Genomic DNA, 14,065 nt, shown 5'->3' on the forward strand with positions numbered 1-14,065 from the left:
AGTAAATTCACATCGTAGAATTTTTCAATTCGTACAATTATGATTTACTCAGCATAAGAGATTCTTGGTTAATTTTTACACTTCAAAACAAATGTATCACCCAATCCCAGAGCTTCAAAATCAAACTGAAAGGAAGAAATGAAAAAAAAATCCGAATATACGAAAAGAAGAAAAAAATTGACAAAAGAAAGGGATATTGTCGTATGACCGCTTTATGTAGTAAAATGTTTGAATATCACTGTTGCCTTTATTCAATTCTAACACTAATTTTGGGACATGTCAATTTGGATTTCGAATGATTTTTGGTTGCCAATAGGTAAATGCGATTCCTTCTTCTCTTTTAGTCCAAACCTAAAAAAAAACTTTATTGCCCCCTACTGCTAGCAGCTCACTACAAGACATCTGGTGACAACACAGCTGCCTCAACAAAGACTCACTCCCATAAGGTTATGATTTTCTCCAAATCCTTCTATGTGACCTTTTCCTCAATAATAATAAGTGGGGACAGGGCACTTATCCTGATATTATTAATTTAAATCTTGTTCGTTCTTACTACATTTGTTTTCTATATTTACTCAGCCAGTTTTCTGAAATTAGGTGTTAATTTTTTGTGTTGTTTATAGTAATAAAGAAATGAGTACTTATTAAATTTTCTTTTTTTCAGAATACTGACTGAACCCGAGGACACGATACTCTTTCATTCATAACATCAGACAACAGTGGTTTGATGTCGCGTCTTTTTGTGCTGATTTTATTTGTATGTAATGAGCTGAATTCAAAGCTGACAATAGTTTTTGGCTAGGAGCATAGTCTTTTTTAAATAAAAAAAATAATAAAACAATCAATTAATTTGGATTTCGGAGGATTTTTGGCTGCCAACACGTAAACTTGATTCTTTCTGCTCTTTTAGTCCAAGTCCAAACCTCAAAAAGAGGCGATTGCCTGTGTGCATGTGTTCTAGTTTTGTCAAGAATTTTTGACATGGTTATGCATATTCATGCACAATTTGTGTTCATTGTGCATACTCAGTTTTGATTCTAATTCTCTAGCATCCAGTATCATTAATTTTCCTTTTTTTTATCTTCTGAAGCATTAGCATGACATGTCTTTTCTTCGTCTTAAAAGTGGCAATGGTTTTTATTCAAATTTTCTAATCCCCACGAGGAGGCAAGGCGGACAAAAAGGGATGGAAGGCAATTCCTTGTATTTAAAAATTGATGCGTCACAATATATTTAGCAATCTTCCTACTGCTTACTTTATAGAAAACTCAAATGTTTCATATCTATCGGATCAGATTCTCAAATGAACTATACTAGATCATGAAGACCTTCCGATTAGATACAGTTGAAGTAGACACATTTTTGGATATAGAGACGGATTTTTTACAAATTTTTAGAAGGGAACTTGTGACTGTGATTCTAATAATTTTGTAGCCTCTTCTTCTCCATTTTGTATTTTTGGGTACCAACATGTGAATATAGTTCTTTCTTCTATTTTAGTCCAAACCTCAGAAAGAGCTGATTGCCTGTATGTAGGTGCACTTGCTTTATCAAGAACTTTTGACTCCATTGTTTATACTCATGCACATGTTGGGAACTGCTGAGCCTGACATATTGAGCTATTTTTGACTTACCATTTTATAGACAACTTGAATGTTTTATGGCTATCTCACGCGGATCACGTTCCCTTAATTAATCAAATCTCGAAGAGGCTTTCTAATTCCACTAATTTTGTTGCTTCTTTTCTCTCCATTATTGGCTTTTGAATGTTGAAAAATGCCTGTCCTTTTCTTTTAATGTTAAAGTTTCTCGCAAAGAGTGGGAACTGGCGCTAGTTTCGACAAAAGAAAAATTTTCAACCCCAACTAATGTTTGGCGACACATGGCTTCTTATGAGTTTAAAAATTAGAATAATTAATTTAATTAGATTCATTGATAAAATTAGGGTAGCAATAAGTGCCTGATCTCAGTTCCTGACAGAAAAACATTTACAAAGCCTGAAAATTGCCAAGGGTCACCAAACGCTAGATGGTTTTGTGATTTTTTGTCACAGACTAGCGACTGTTCTCACTCTTATAAGGTACCCACATTCTTAGGTTTTTCCTAGATTAAAACTCAGTAAAAAAAAAAAAAAAATGCATACCTTTCGTTAGATCTATGAGGGAGCTAGCAATCATAATTGTAAACAATTTATAGAAATTCTATTCCCCATACAGTTTCTGATCATAAGCATAATCTTAAGTCTGGGTATTCACAAAAAGTCTTTTCTCTTTCTTTTATTTTTAATACCGATTTTTTTTTTCAAGTGATATTACAACTATAAAAATACTTGCTAGACGTCGCAGGTGATACAGGCTTAGAGATTTATATACTACTACTACTACTACTACTACTACTACTAATAACTTACTGCAGAACGAAGCCACCTTAGGCTAACACAGCTACGCACGCTCCTCCTCCAACCTATTCCATTCATGGCCACAATACAAACAATGGGCAACGTTTATAACTTGCAACCCATCCCCCGGGACTGTAGGGGGATTAAGTCGTCATCAAAGACATGGTTATTAGATTTTTCGACTATGCTGAATAAAATGGCTATCTGGAAATTTTGATCCGGTGACTTTGAGAAAAAATGAGTGTGGAAGCGGAATCCAATTTGCCCTCCAATTTTTTGGTCACTTAAAAAGGGCACTGGAAATTTTCATTTTCGTTAGAATAAGGCCTTTTGCAACATTCTAATACCATTAGGTCGATACGATCACCCCTGGGGAAAATAAACAACAAAAAACCAATAAACACGTATCTATGGTTTTCCTTCTGGCAAAAAAAATTACAAAGTTCCGCATTTTTGCAGATAGGAGCTTCAAACTTCTACAGTAGGGGTCTCTGATACGCTGAACTTGATGGTGTGATTTTCATTAAGGTTCAATGACTTTTAGAGGGTGTTTTCCTTTTTTTCGAAAATAAGGCAAATTTTCTCAGACTCGTAACTTTTGATGGGTAAGACTAAACTTGATGAAACTTATATATTTAAAATCAGCATATAAAATTCGTTTCTTTTGATGTATCTATTGGGACCAAAATTCCGTCTTGAGTTCCGGTTACTATTGAACCAGGTCTCTCCTTACTCACAGTTCGTTACCACGAACTGTTTCATACGAGGGGATTCGTCCCCTCGTCACACTTGATGAAACTCGTATATTTAAAATCAGCATAAAAATCCGATTCTTTCGATGTATCTACTGATACCAAAATTCAATTTTTTAGAGTTTCGGTTAATTTTGAGCCGGGTCACTCCTTACACTTCTTTACCACGATTTGTTCGACAATGGGAAAATTCATAACCTGCAGCCCTTCCCCCGGGGACTGTGGAGGATTAAGTCATCCTCAAAGACACAGTCATTAGATTTTTTGATTATACTGAGCAAAATGGCTATCTCAAAATTTCGATTGAGTGACTTTCGAAAAAATGAGCGTGGAAGGGGGCCTAGTTGCCCTCCAATTTCTTGGGTCACTTTAAGAGAGCACTAGAACTACGGTTCAAATGAACCCTCTCGCGATACTCTAGGACCATTGGATCGACGCGATTACTCCTGGGAACCAAGTAAACACTCATCCATGATCTTTCTTCTGGCAAAAAATAAAAAATTCCCCATTTCTACAGGTAAGAGCTTAAAACCTTTACACTAGGGTTCTCTGATACGCTGAATCTCATGGCGTGAATACGCTGAATCATAGAATCACTAAGATTCTATGAATTTTATGGGATATTTTCCTCTTTCTTTAAAAATAAGACAAATTTTCTCAGGCTCGCAACTTTTGATGGAGAAAACTAAACTTGAACAAGAGCTAAGAGCTCATATGGCACTTGTGACGAGGCAAGAAGAGCTAAGAGCCAAGAGCTCATATGCTATGAGCTCTAAAGAAATTCTAAGAATCAATAGATTGATTTAAAAGGAAAATCAGAGGCTTAATGCCGGTCAGGATTTAAGATAAGAGCTCTGAGTCACGATGTCCTTCTAAATATCAAAATTCATTCAGATCTGATCACCCACTCGTAATTTATAAATACCTCATTTTTCTAATTTTTCCTCTCCCTTTAGCCCCCCCCCCAGATGGTCAAATCTGGGAAAACGACTTTATCAAGTCAATTTTTGCAGGTCCCTGACACGCCTACCAATTTTCATCGTCCTAGCACGTCCAGAAGCACCGAACTCGCCAAATCACTGAACACCTCCCCCAAAGAGAGCGAATCCAGTACGCTTACGTCAATCACGTATCAAGGACATTTGCTTATTCTATCCACCAAGCTTCATCCCGATTCCTCCACTCCAAATGTTTTCCAAGATTTCCCCCTTCAACTCCCCCCAATGTCAAAAGATCTGGTCGGGATTCTAAATATCAAATTTCATTAAGATCCGATAACCTATTCGTAAGATGAATATACCCCAATTTTCACGTTTTACAAGAATTCCGGTTTCCCCCCTCCAACCCCCCTCCAATGTCACAGAATCTGGTCAAAATTTAAAATTAGAGCTTTAAAGCACAAGATCCTTCTAAATATCACATTTCATTAAGATCTGGTCACCATTTCGTAAGTTACGAATACCTCATTTTTCAAAATTACCCGCCCCCCCAAACTCCACCAAAGAGAGCAGATCTGGTCCGGTTATGTCAGTCACGTATCTTAGACAGGTTTTTATTCTTCCCAGCCAGTTTCATCCTGATCTCTCCGCTTTAAGTATTTTCTAAAATTTCCGATCCACCCCCCACCCCCAATGACGCTGGATCCGGTTGAGATTTAAAATAAAAGATCTGAGTTACGAGGTCCTCCTAAATATGAAGTTTCATGAAGATTCGATCACTCCCTCGTAAGTTAAAAATACGTCATTTTTTCTAACTTTTCAGAATTAACCCCCCCCCCCAAAAAAAAAGCGCAGATCCGTTTCGATTATGTAAATTACGTATCTAAGACATCTGCTTATTTTTTCCACTAAATTTCATCCCTATCCCTCATATCTAAGCGTTTTCCACGATTTTAGGCCCCCCAAACTCCCCCCAACGTCACCAGATCCGGTCGGGATTTAAAATAAAAGCTTTGAGACACGATATTCTTCTACATATCAAATTTCACTAAGATCCGATCACCCGTCCGTAAATTAAAAATACCTCATTTTTTCTAATTTATCAGAATTAACCCCCCCCCCTATATCACCTGATACGGTCGGGATTTAAAATAACAGCTCTGAAACACAATATCCTTCCAAACATTAAATTTCATTAAGATCTGATCAACCGTTAATAAGTTAAAAATACATCATTTTTTCTAATTTTTCCGATTTAACCGTCCCCTTCTCCCCCCCCCCCCCAGATGGTCAAATCGGTTAAACGACTATTTCTAATTTAATCTGGTCCGGTCCCTGATACGCCTGCCAAATTTCATCGTCCTAGCTTACCTAGAAGTGCCTAAAGTAGCAAAACCGGGACCGACAGACAGACAGACCGACAGAATTTGCGATTGCTATATGTCACTTGGTTAATACCAAGTGCCATAAAAACTGATATATTTGAAATCAGCATAAAAATTTGGTTTTTTTAATATATCTTTTGGTATCAAAATTCAGTTTTATAGAGTTCGTTTACTATTTAGCTGGGCCGCTCCTTACTTACAGTTAGTTAGTTTCTTACTTACTCCTGAAACACAAGGATCGTTTAATTGAAATACGAAGTTCAATTTTAAAAGCCCGGCCAAATGGAAAAAAATGTGTAATAAGTTGACAGAAAAACAAAGTCGATTGACTTCGAAAATGAAAAATTACGAATTTTTTTTTATCGTAATGGAGAAAACCAGAGAACTTTTTTAATGAAAGGGGTAATGGACATTTAGAAAAGGTCTGGCCTATTTACTCCCCCAATGACAGAGAGGGACAAATAAACGTTCTATTAGAATAAGTCATTACAAAAGTCTGGATATTTAAACAACATATACAGTGATCGTTATCAGATTCCATGCTAAAGTATTAAAATTAACACTAGCATGTTTATGCTGAAAAAAAAAATAATTACTTTTGTTTCATTCACTTGATCTGCCTGAGAGAGTTAAATAACTGGGTTCATCCAAAGTCTTGAGTTGTAAAATTTTTCTTTAATTCTGCCTATATGAAAGTTGGATTTTTAATGAAGGTGGCTCAATCTTCCTCGTCCTAATTGCAAAAATCTAGACAGTTCTACCATAAATTCCGTAAATATTCCATAAACATTTCTTTAGAATAAAATATTTACCAAGATTCAGAGACCACATCAAAAACTAGTTTTTGGAACAAAATGATCACAGCTTTTACAACGGGTGAATTTATTCGGTTGAGAAGTTTTTTTTCTTGTTCTTTCTTTTGTTTCTACAGCGTGTGGAGACGGATGCGAAAACTCCCATTCCTATTTTTAATGTTTCTAATAAGAAGCTAAGATCGGCAGAGAAGGGTGAATCGCTTATGGCGAGGTTTTAGGATTAAAATCGAAGGCCAGAATATCCAGATTTGCATCTGGAAAAGAACTAAAGAAAAATGCCTCTAAATGACAATCCAGAAGGGGGGATCCAGACCCTACCCCCCCCCCCCAAAAAAAAAAATGGCTAAACTACAGGTAATGGTTTAGGAAATTTTCGAAGATGAAATGGTTCTCGCTACATAAGATCACTCTCTAAACGGCGCAATATTGACAATCCCCTCGCTGGGATAAATTTCCCGTCAGAATGATTTTAAGCTTCTTCCTCAGTTAATTTTTTGTCTTTTACATGGGATAAGGTTATTTGTTGTTATTATTTTTTTTCATTCTTGTCAAATGATTTCTGTTGTGTGCTTTTCGTCTCGTTGACAGAGAAGATTTTGTCCTATTTAAAGAATCGGAGTTATAACATTAATCATGCATGTAAGCAGTATAACCAGTCTTACCAAGCTTGTCCTGGATGCTCCCTTTCTGATATGGAGCTCCAAAATAAACTTTTGGCATTCGGGCACACCCTGGATTAATTTACTTTCTTAAAGTCGTACAACTAAATTTTCTTTTATAATATAATGCTAAAACTTTATGAAAATGTGACGTCATTTTTAGAATTGCGACGTAATTTCAAATTGCATAAAAAATACAACAGTGCAGATAGGTGACGTCATTTTTGGTTATAAATATCAGAGTAATGCTAAACTCATGACGTCATTTTTGGTATATAAACAGCTAATTTCTAGCAATAGCTATTAGTAACAAAAGACATTTCTCAAGTGTAATATCGCTATTGGCTAGAAAAGTTTTTTTCTCACATTCAAAAATGGAACATCAAAACATACGATCCAATAAATCACAAGAAAACAGAGTGTCGCTGTTAGCAGAGAAATTCGAACGGTTCATTCAGAAAAGGCTTACGAGAGAACTGGGTTATGATAAAGAATGCTCATCTCCTAACAGAAGAGTGGCTGACCTAATCTGTATGTTCGAAGAAGGGCAAAGACAAAAACTAACAAACAATAACTCCAAATTTCAAACAGATGTGGCGAAATATCTTGTAAAAAATAGAGTAAATCCAAATTTGAAGAATAATTTCCAGAAAACAGCTTTACATCGGGCCGCTGACGAAAGCAGACTAGATATCTGTCAGCTATTAGTTTCAAATGGGGCGACTGTAGATGCCAGAGATTCTGAAAATTGCACACCCTTACATTATGCTGCCAGACGAGGCGCATTAGCTATTTGTCAGTTTCTAGTTTCAAACGGTGCTCTTGTAGATGCATTAGATTCTGACAATCTTTCACCTATAGATTACGCAAGGAATTCGAATGCAACGGCAGTGGCAAATTATCTTGAAGAATGTGTCTTGTGGTGGTGCTGTGGGTCTCACTGAATAATGTATGTGCTTAGATAATATGAAAAAGGAATATACGAAAATAAGAGCTGTTTTGGTTCATAGGGACATCATTTTGTTTTGTGTATATTGCCGCGTCAACTCTGAGTTTCGAAATGGGGAGTGAATTTTAGTTTAACCTTTCTATTGATTCTTTGTTCAAAATTATTTTTCTCGTCTGAATTAACAATATATTCATCATTTGTTGTTCAAATATACTAGAGTGGAGGTCTATTTGAAAGAAACTGCCTCTTTTTTAATGTTTATAATGCTGTTATCTACTTTTTTTACAGTGTGGTAAGAGTTGCTGCTGAAACACTTGCAATATAAATAACAGCTTTAGATCCCATAATCACTAGGTTGTCCCTAAAATAGATAACAAGGCTTTATCTTTTGAAATAGCATAAAAAACTATCAGGTTGTATGTTCACCTTATTCCTAGATCAGTAATTTAAACTTCTTTATGTTTACCTTTGTTCTAGCATGTCACCTTTTGGAGAGCTACTGTGGTAAAGATCTAGAATAGGGGCTATTGAGAAGGAAACACATTAAGAACACATGTTTTACACCGTAATATACCGAAGAGGCAAATTGTAATCAATATAGTTTCACTGCAGCTCTACTATGCTTTAACCCCCCCCCCTAATGTGGAAATATATAACCCCAATTGTATGTTTCCAGTTCATTCTTCCTTTTTCTCGTTCTTGTTTCATCACAGTTGATCCAATTTACAGGTAGGTGGGTTGAAAAAAGATAGATACGTGGCAGAACGCACGGGAAATAGATACTACTACTACTACTAATCAATCACCGCAGAACCAAGCCGACTCCTCTTTCAACCCAATCTATCCAAGGCCTCCCTCTTTACACCCTCCCAGGAAGTTCCTATTTCCTTTAAATATCTATTTATCACATCCTCCCACCCCAGACGAGGACGACCTGCTTTCCGTTTAGCCCCAGACGGTTGGCCAAAGAGGACAATCTTCGGCAATCTGTCATCCTTCATCCGCAGAACGTGGCCTAGCCATCTCAACCTTTCTTTCATTATAGCCGTAAAAAGCAGGATTGAACCACATTTTTTTTGCTCACCTTACTGTTTGAAATACGGTCAGTCAGCCGGGTACCCAGAACAACCCGTAGGCAATTTCTCTGGAAAACATCTAGGAAATTTTCTTCCGATTTTCGGAGCGCCCATGCTTCTTGACCACTCTCATCACTATAGCTTCCAATATCCTAATCTTGTTTCGCAGACTTATCTTCCTATTCTTTCAAACTTTTTTTAACTATGAAAAAAAAAAAAAACACCCTGAGCCTTAGCTATTCCACTTTTAACATCTTCACTGCTCCACCGTCTTTACTAATAATACTACCAAGGTAAGTAAAGCTGCCCACCTCATCAAACTTTTCGTTACCCAACGTCACCCTTTCATCTTCACTTGTTCCTAGCCTTAGTGACCTAATCTTCTTAACATTAATTTTCAAACCTATTCTAGCACCCTGAACTCGCAAAAACCTCTAAAATTCATTCATTTTGCTCAAACTTTCGTCTAATGTGCTTAAATCATCAGCATAATATAGGTCCAGGAGAGTTTTCCTCCCATTTGATTCAGTGGTCTCCAATTGCCTTTCCTGTGTTCCTTAAAACGAAGTCCATCAAAATGATCCATATAAAGGGGGATAAAACACAACTCTGCTTAACTCCTGATTTAATACAAAACCAACTGCTAATCTCATTTCCTACCTTAACCGCAGCAGTATTATTCTCGTACATAACACAAATCACTTTAATGTATTTGTCTTACCATATAAGGATAGGACCTTTGCTTACGGTCTTCTGTCTACAGAATCGAACGCTTGCTCATAATCGATAAAACTGAGCACCAAAGGTATTTGACAACGAAGGGACTACCTTTTCTGAAACAGCACTGTTCTTCCCTTAAAACTTTGCTAAAGCATCTCTCGGTCTAAGAAGTATCATATTACTAAGTTAATTGCTACCCAGAGAGACCAGACTAATGCCTCGATAATTACCACACTCACTCTTTCACCTTTCTTATACAGTAGCTTAATTAAGGTTTTCCTAAAGTCATTAAGCAGTTCTCCTTTTTCAAAAATCCTATTCATAATCTTCAGTAGCTTACTTCTAGCCTCAGAGCCACTATATTTAAGAAACTCATTTATCACACAATCAGCACCTGGAGCCTTATTATTTTTTAATCCTTTTAATACTATCGCTAATTCTTCCTCACAAAACAAATCTTCCTTCATATCCAGGTATTACAAACTTACCATTTTCATCTTTATCTTTTCCTGCAATTGTATCTCGGTTTAGCAAATTCTCAAAATGTTCTGCCCATCTCTCTTTAACTCTTTTCTAATTACTAGTTGTGGCCCCATTCCTATCTTTAACTGGGACTAGTCCGGATTGACTACTCCCTCCAATTTATTAACAAGCCAGTATAATATTTTACTATTAGCTGCATCTTCAAGATCCTCAGTAATTTTATCCATGGCCCCCACTTCACATCTCTTTAGTTCATATTTTAATGCTTTCTCCACTTTCTTTACATTCCTTTTGTTTTCATATAATCTATCACTCAGATAATTCATGTACAAACCCCTTCGACTCTTGATTAAACATAAAGCTTTTTCACTTATATTCCTGGTTGTAGTCTTAACAGTCTTCCCTAAGACACCATCAGCAACTTCACAAATTGTTTTTCTAAGATTATTCCATACATTTTCCACATTGTCAAATTTTTAACTCTCGAGTTTAGTATTCAACTCTTCCTGGGAGGTTTCTCTCAAATTTTCACCCTGAAGTCTACCGACATCATAACTTTCCGGGGGTAGTTACCCTTCCGAAATTTCAACTTTATATTAACCTTAGACACTACTAGATGATGATCTTTACTCTTAATATCAATAACAGCACTCCTATATACCCTAGTATCTTGTATTGATCCTACTAGTCTTCGGTTTACAATAACATAATCAATAAGGTTTGCTGTCTTACCATCACGTGAATACCATGTCAACTTATGGGCCATTTTATGACCAAGCACCATATTGGTTATAGCTAGGTTGTTATACTTACAAAATTGCATAAGTCTGTAGCTATTACTGTTTTCTTTTCCTATACCAAATTTACCTTGGCTAGGATACCATGTATCCCTATTTCTACCAACCTTGGCGTTAAAATCCCCTGGTAAAAACAACATATTTCTACCTGGTATCCTGTCTATTTGCTCCGGTAACTGTAAGTAAAATTCTTACGAGTCACTAGCATCTCCGTCAGTTGGTTCAACAGGGGAATATACTACTATAACTGATACTCTGAATTTTTTAGTCATAAAATGAGCAATTAGTATTTTATTATTAATACCTTCCCAGTCTAAACAAGACTTTGCAGCTTCTTTATTCATCATGAACCCTACTCCCTGTCTATGCACCCCATCCTTCCTGCCTGAGCAAACAAATTCTATGTCACCTAATTTTATGCTTCATACCCCTGGGATATGAGTATCTGAAACTCCTAATAAGTCCAGTTCAAACCGTCTGAATTTGTCAGTCAAAATGTTGATACGATAGTCATTTTTTAACGTCGTAACATTCCAAGTTCCAATTTTCATGTTCTTTAAATCATTGAAATCATTTTGGCTTAAGGAAAAGCAATGATCCCGGATACCGATGCAGAACGGGGACCAACACATCTTCTCAAGTTTACACCGAAGCGCTCAAGCCGGCTTAGAACCGGACAGCAAGAAGTCCCTGGGACCTCCAGTTACTTGGAGGCTTTGCGAAATTCTGGGCCCATCTTAGCCATAACACGGTTTTCAGCACTTGGCGATTCTCTTCTATCAACAAGAGTCGAATCCTACACAGACAGTCCCAAGCCTATTACCTCCGACTCATTATATATCCATACCTAACAACTTAATTAGTAACAACGATGGTTAACAACTTATTAAAAACTCATATATAACAACTTGATAACAACTGAAAAAACACTATAGAAAAAGTTTTAATTTAAAAAATGGTCTTTTGTAGATTGGAAAGGAAGTTTCAGAACAATTTTAACATTTGAAATCAGGCACCTATGAAAATTTTTGTTTTAGGAGAGGGACATATTATAGAGGAGCAATAACCGTTAGAAACTACTATCAAACAGTTCGTCGTAACGAACTGTAGTAAGGAGCAAGCCGGCTCAATAGTAACGAAACTCTAAAAAACGTAATTTTGATACCAATAGTTACATCAAAAGCATTGCATTTTAATGCTGATTTTAAATATAAAGTTTCATCAAGTTTAATCTTACCCATTAAAGTTACGAGCCTGAAAAAATTTGCCTAATTTTAGAAAATAGGGGGAAACACCCCTTAAAAGTCGTAGAATCTTAATGAAAATCACACCATCGGAATCAACGTATCAGAGAACCCTATTGTAGAAGTTTCAAGCTCCTATCTACAAAAATGTGGAATTTTGTATTTTTTGCCACAAGACAGATCACGGATGCGTTTTTTTTTTTTTTTTTTTTTTTTTTTTTTTTTTTTTTTTTTTTTTTTTTTTTTTTTTCAGGGGTGACCATATCGAGCTAGTGGTCCTAGAATGTCGTGAGAGGGTCTAACGGAAATAAAAATTTCCGTCTAACGGAAATAAAAAGTTCTAGTGCCCTTTTTAAGTGTCCAAAAAACTGGAGGGCACCTAGGCCCCCTCCTACGCTCATTGTTTTCTCAAATCACCGGATCAAAATTCTGAGATAGCCATTTTGTTCAACATAATCAAAAAACCAAAAAACTATGTCTTAGGGGACTACTTACTCCCCCACAGTCCCCGTGGGAGGGGCTGCAAGTTACAAACTTTGACCAGTGTTTAAACATAGTAACGGTTATTGGGAATTGTACAGACACTTTCGGGGGGATTTTTTGGTTAAGAGGGGGGGGGGGCTTGAGGGGAGGGGGTTATACGGGGAAAATTTCCATGCAGGAATTTTTAAATGGGGAAGAGAATTTCCATGAAGGGGGTGCAGGATTTTTTAGAATTTTTTTAAAGAGCAATTAAAAAAAATAAATATGAAAAAGTTTCTTAAACTGAAAGTAACGAGTAGCATTAAAACTTAAAACGAACAGAAATTATTAAGCGTATGAGGGGTTCACCTCCTCCTAATACCTTGCTCTTTACGCTAAAGTAATTTTATTAATTTCAACTATTTATTGCACGGCCTTTGTGATTCAGGGGTCATTCTTAAGGAATTGGGACAAAATTTAAGCTTTACTGTAAAGAGCGAGGTATTGACGACAGGGCGAACCCCCTCATAAATATAATAAAAACATACGAATTTAGAAATTCAGTACGTTAGTTATTTTCGTAAGTTACGTAAATTTTATTAATAAATACGTTCGTAAAATTCAAATTCCTAGTTGCCTTTTTAAGTAACCAAAAAATTGGAGGGTAACTAGGCCTACTCCTTCGCTCCATTTTATCAAATTCGTCCGATCAAAACTATGAGAAAGCCATTTAACCAAAATATGAATTAATGTGCATTTTTCGGTGCTGCGGTCACAAAACTGACAGTAAGTGCTAAAATAGCTCGTCCTACAGGTGGCAACCCTGACCAAGAGTGAACTGAATAAATGTGGAGACAGAATCTCACCAAAGATTAGACAAACATATTTCGTTTGAAACAACTGAAACATTGAATAAATATATTTACGCACTTTTTTTAACTAAGAAGATCCAGCATCATTTTTAACAGGTGAAAAATGGCAAATAATTGCAACTAGTACTTTAATTTAATTAATTAATAATTCAGTTAATTAATAATAGTATTTAATTTAATTATCGATACCACTTACCCCCGCTAGCATATTTTTTAAATCCTTTGCCTTCGTAATCCATTTCCATTAGGAGGCTATACTTATTTGATCCCAGCATGGTAACTATATCGTAAACAGGATGATTTTCTTTTCCATCTAAACTAGATTCCAATGAGTCAGTGAAATCGTTATAGGTAACCAATCGGCAGCGTTCTATAGGAGCATCAGTTATTTCCAGTTTCTAAAAGAAGGAAATATTCAATTCTCCAATTGCCAGAATGTTTAGTTACCAAACCAAATAGCCCCATCAAGCATAGCTTTTCTAGGGGGAACGGTAAAATGATTGTGTAGCATGTGC

The 14,065-nt window shown here is 36.2% G+C and overlaps 1 protein-coding gene across 4 annotated transcripts in view; it reads right to left on the reverse strand.

Annotated features, from left to right (window-relative positions):
- The window catches only part of LOC136036070 (ubiquitin carboxyl-terminal hydrolase 47-like), a 136,168-nt gene that overhangs the window by 42,219 nt on the left and 79,884 nt on the right, over positions 1 to 14,065 (reverse strand). For all 4 annotated transcript variants that reach the window (XM_065718030.1, XM_065718031.1, XM_065718029.1 and 1 more), the window contains one exon: positions 13,747 to 13,948. In XM_065718030.1, the coding sequence (XP_065574102.1) occupies positions 13,747 to 13,948 (202 nt within the window). The remainder of the gene's footprint in view (positions 1 to 13,746; positions 13,949 to 14,065) is intronic.

The sequence above is a fragment of the Artemia franciscana genome, chromosome 15 (genome assembly GCF_032884065.1).
Source record: "Artemia franciscana chromosome 15, ASM3288406v1, whole genome shotgun sequence".
NCBI classification, from domain to species: Eukaryota; Metazoa; Arthropoda; class Branchiopoda; order Anostraca; family Artemiidae; genus Artemia; species Artemia franciscana.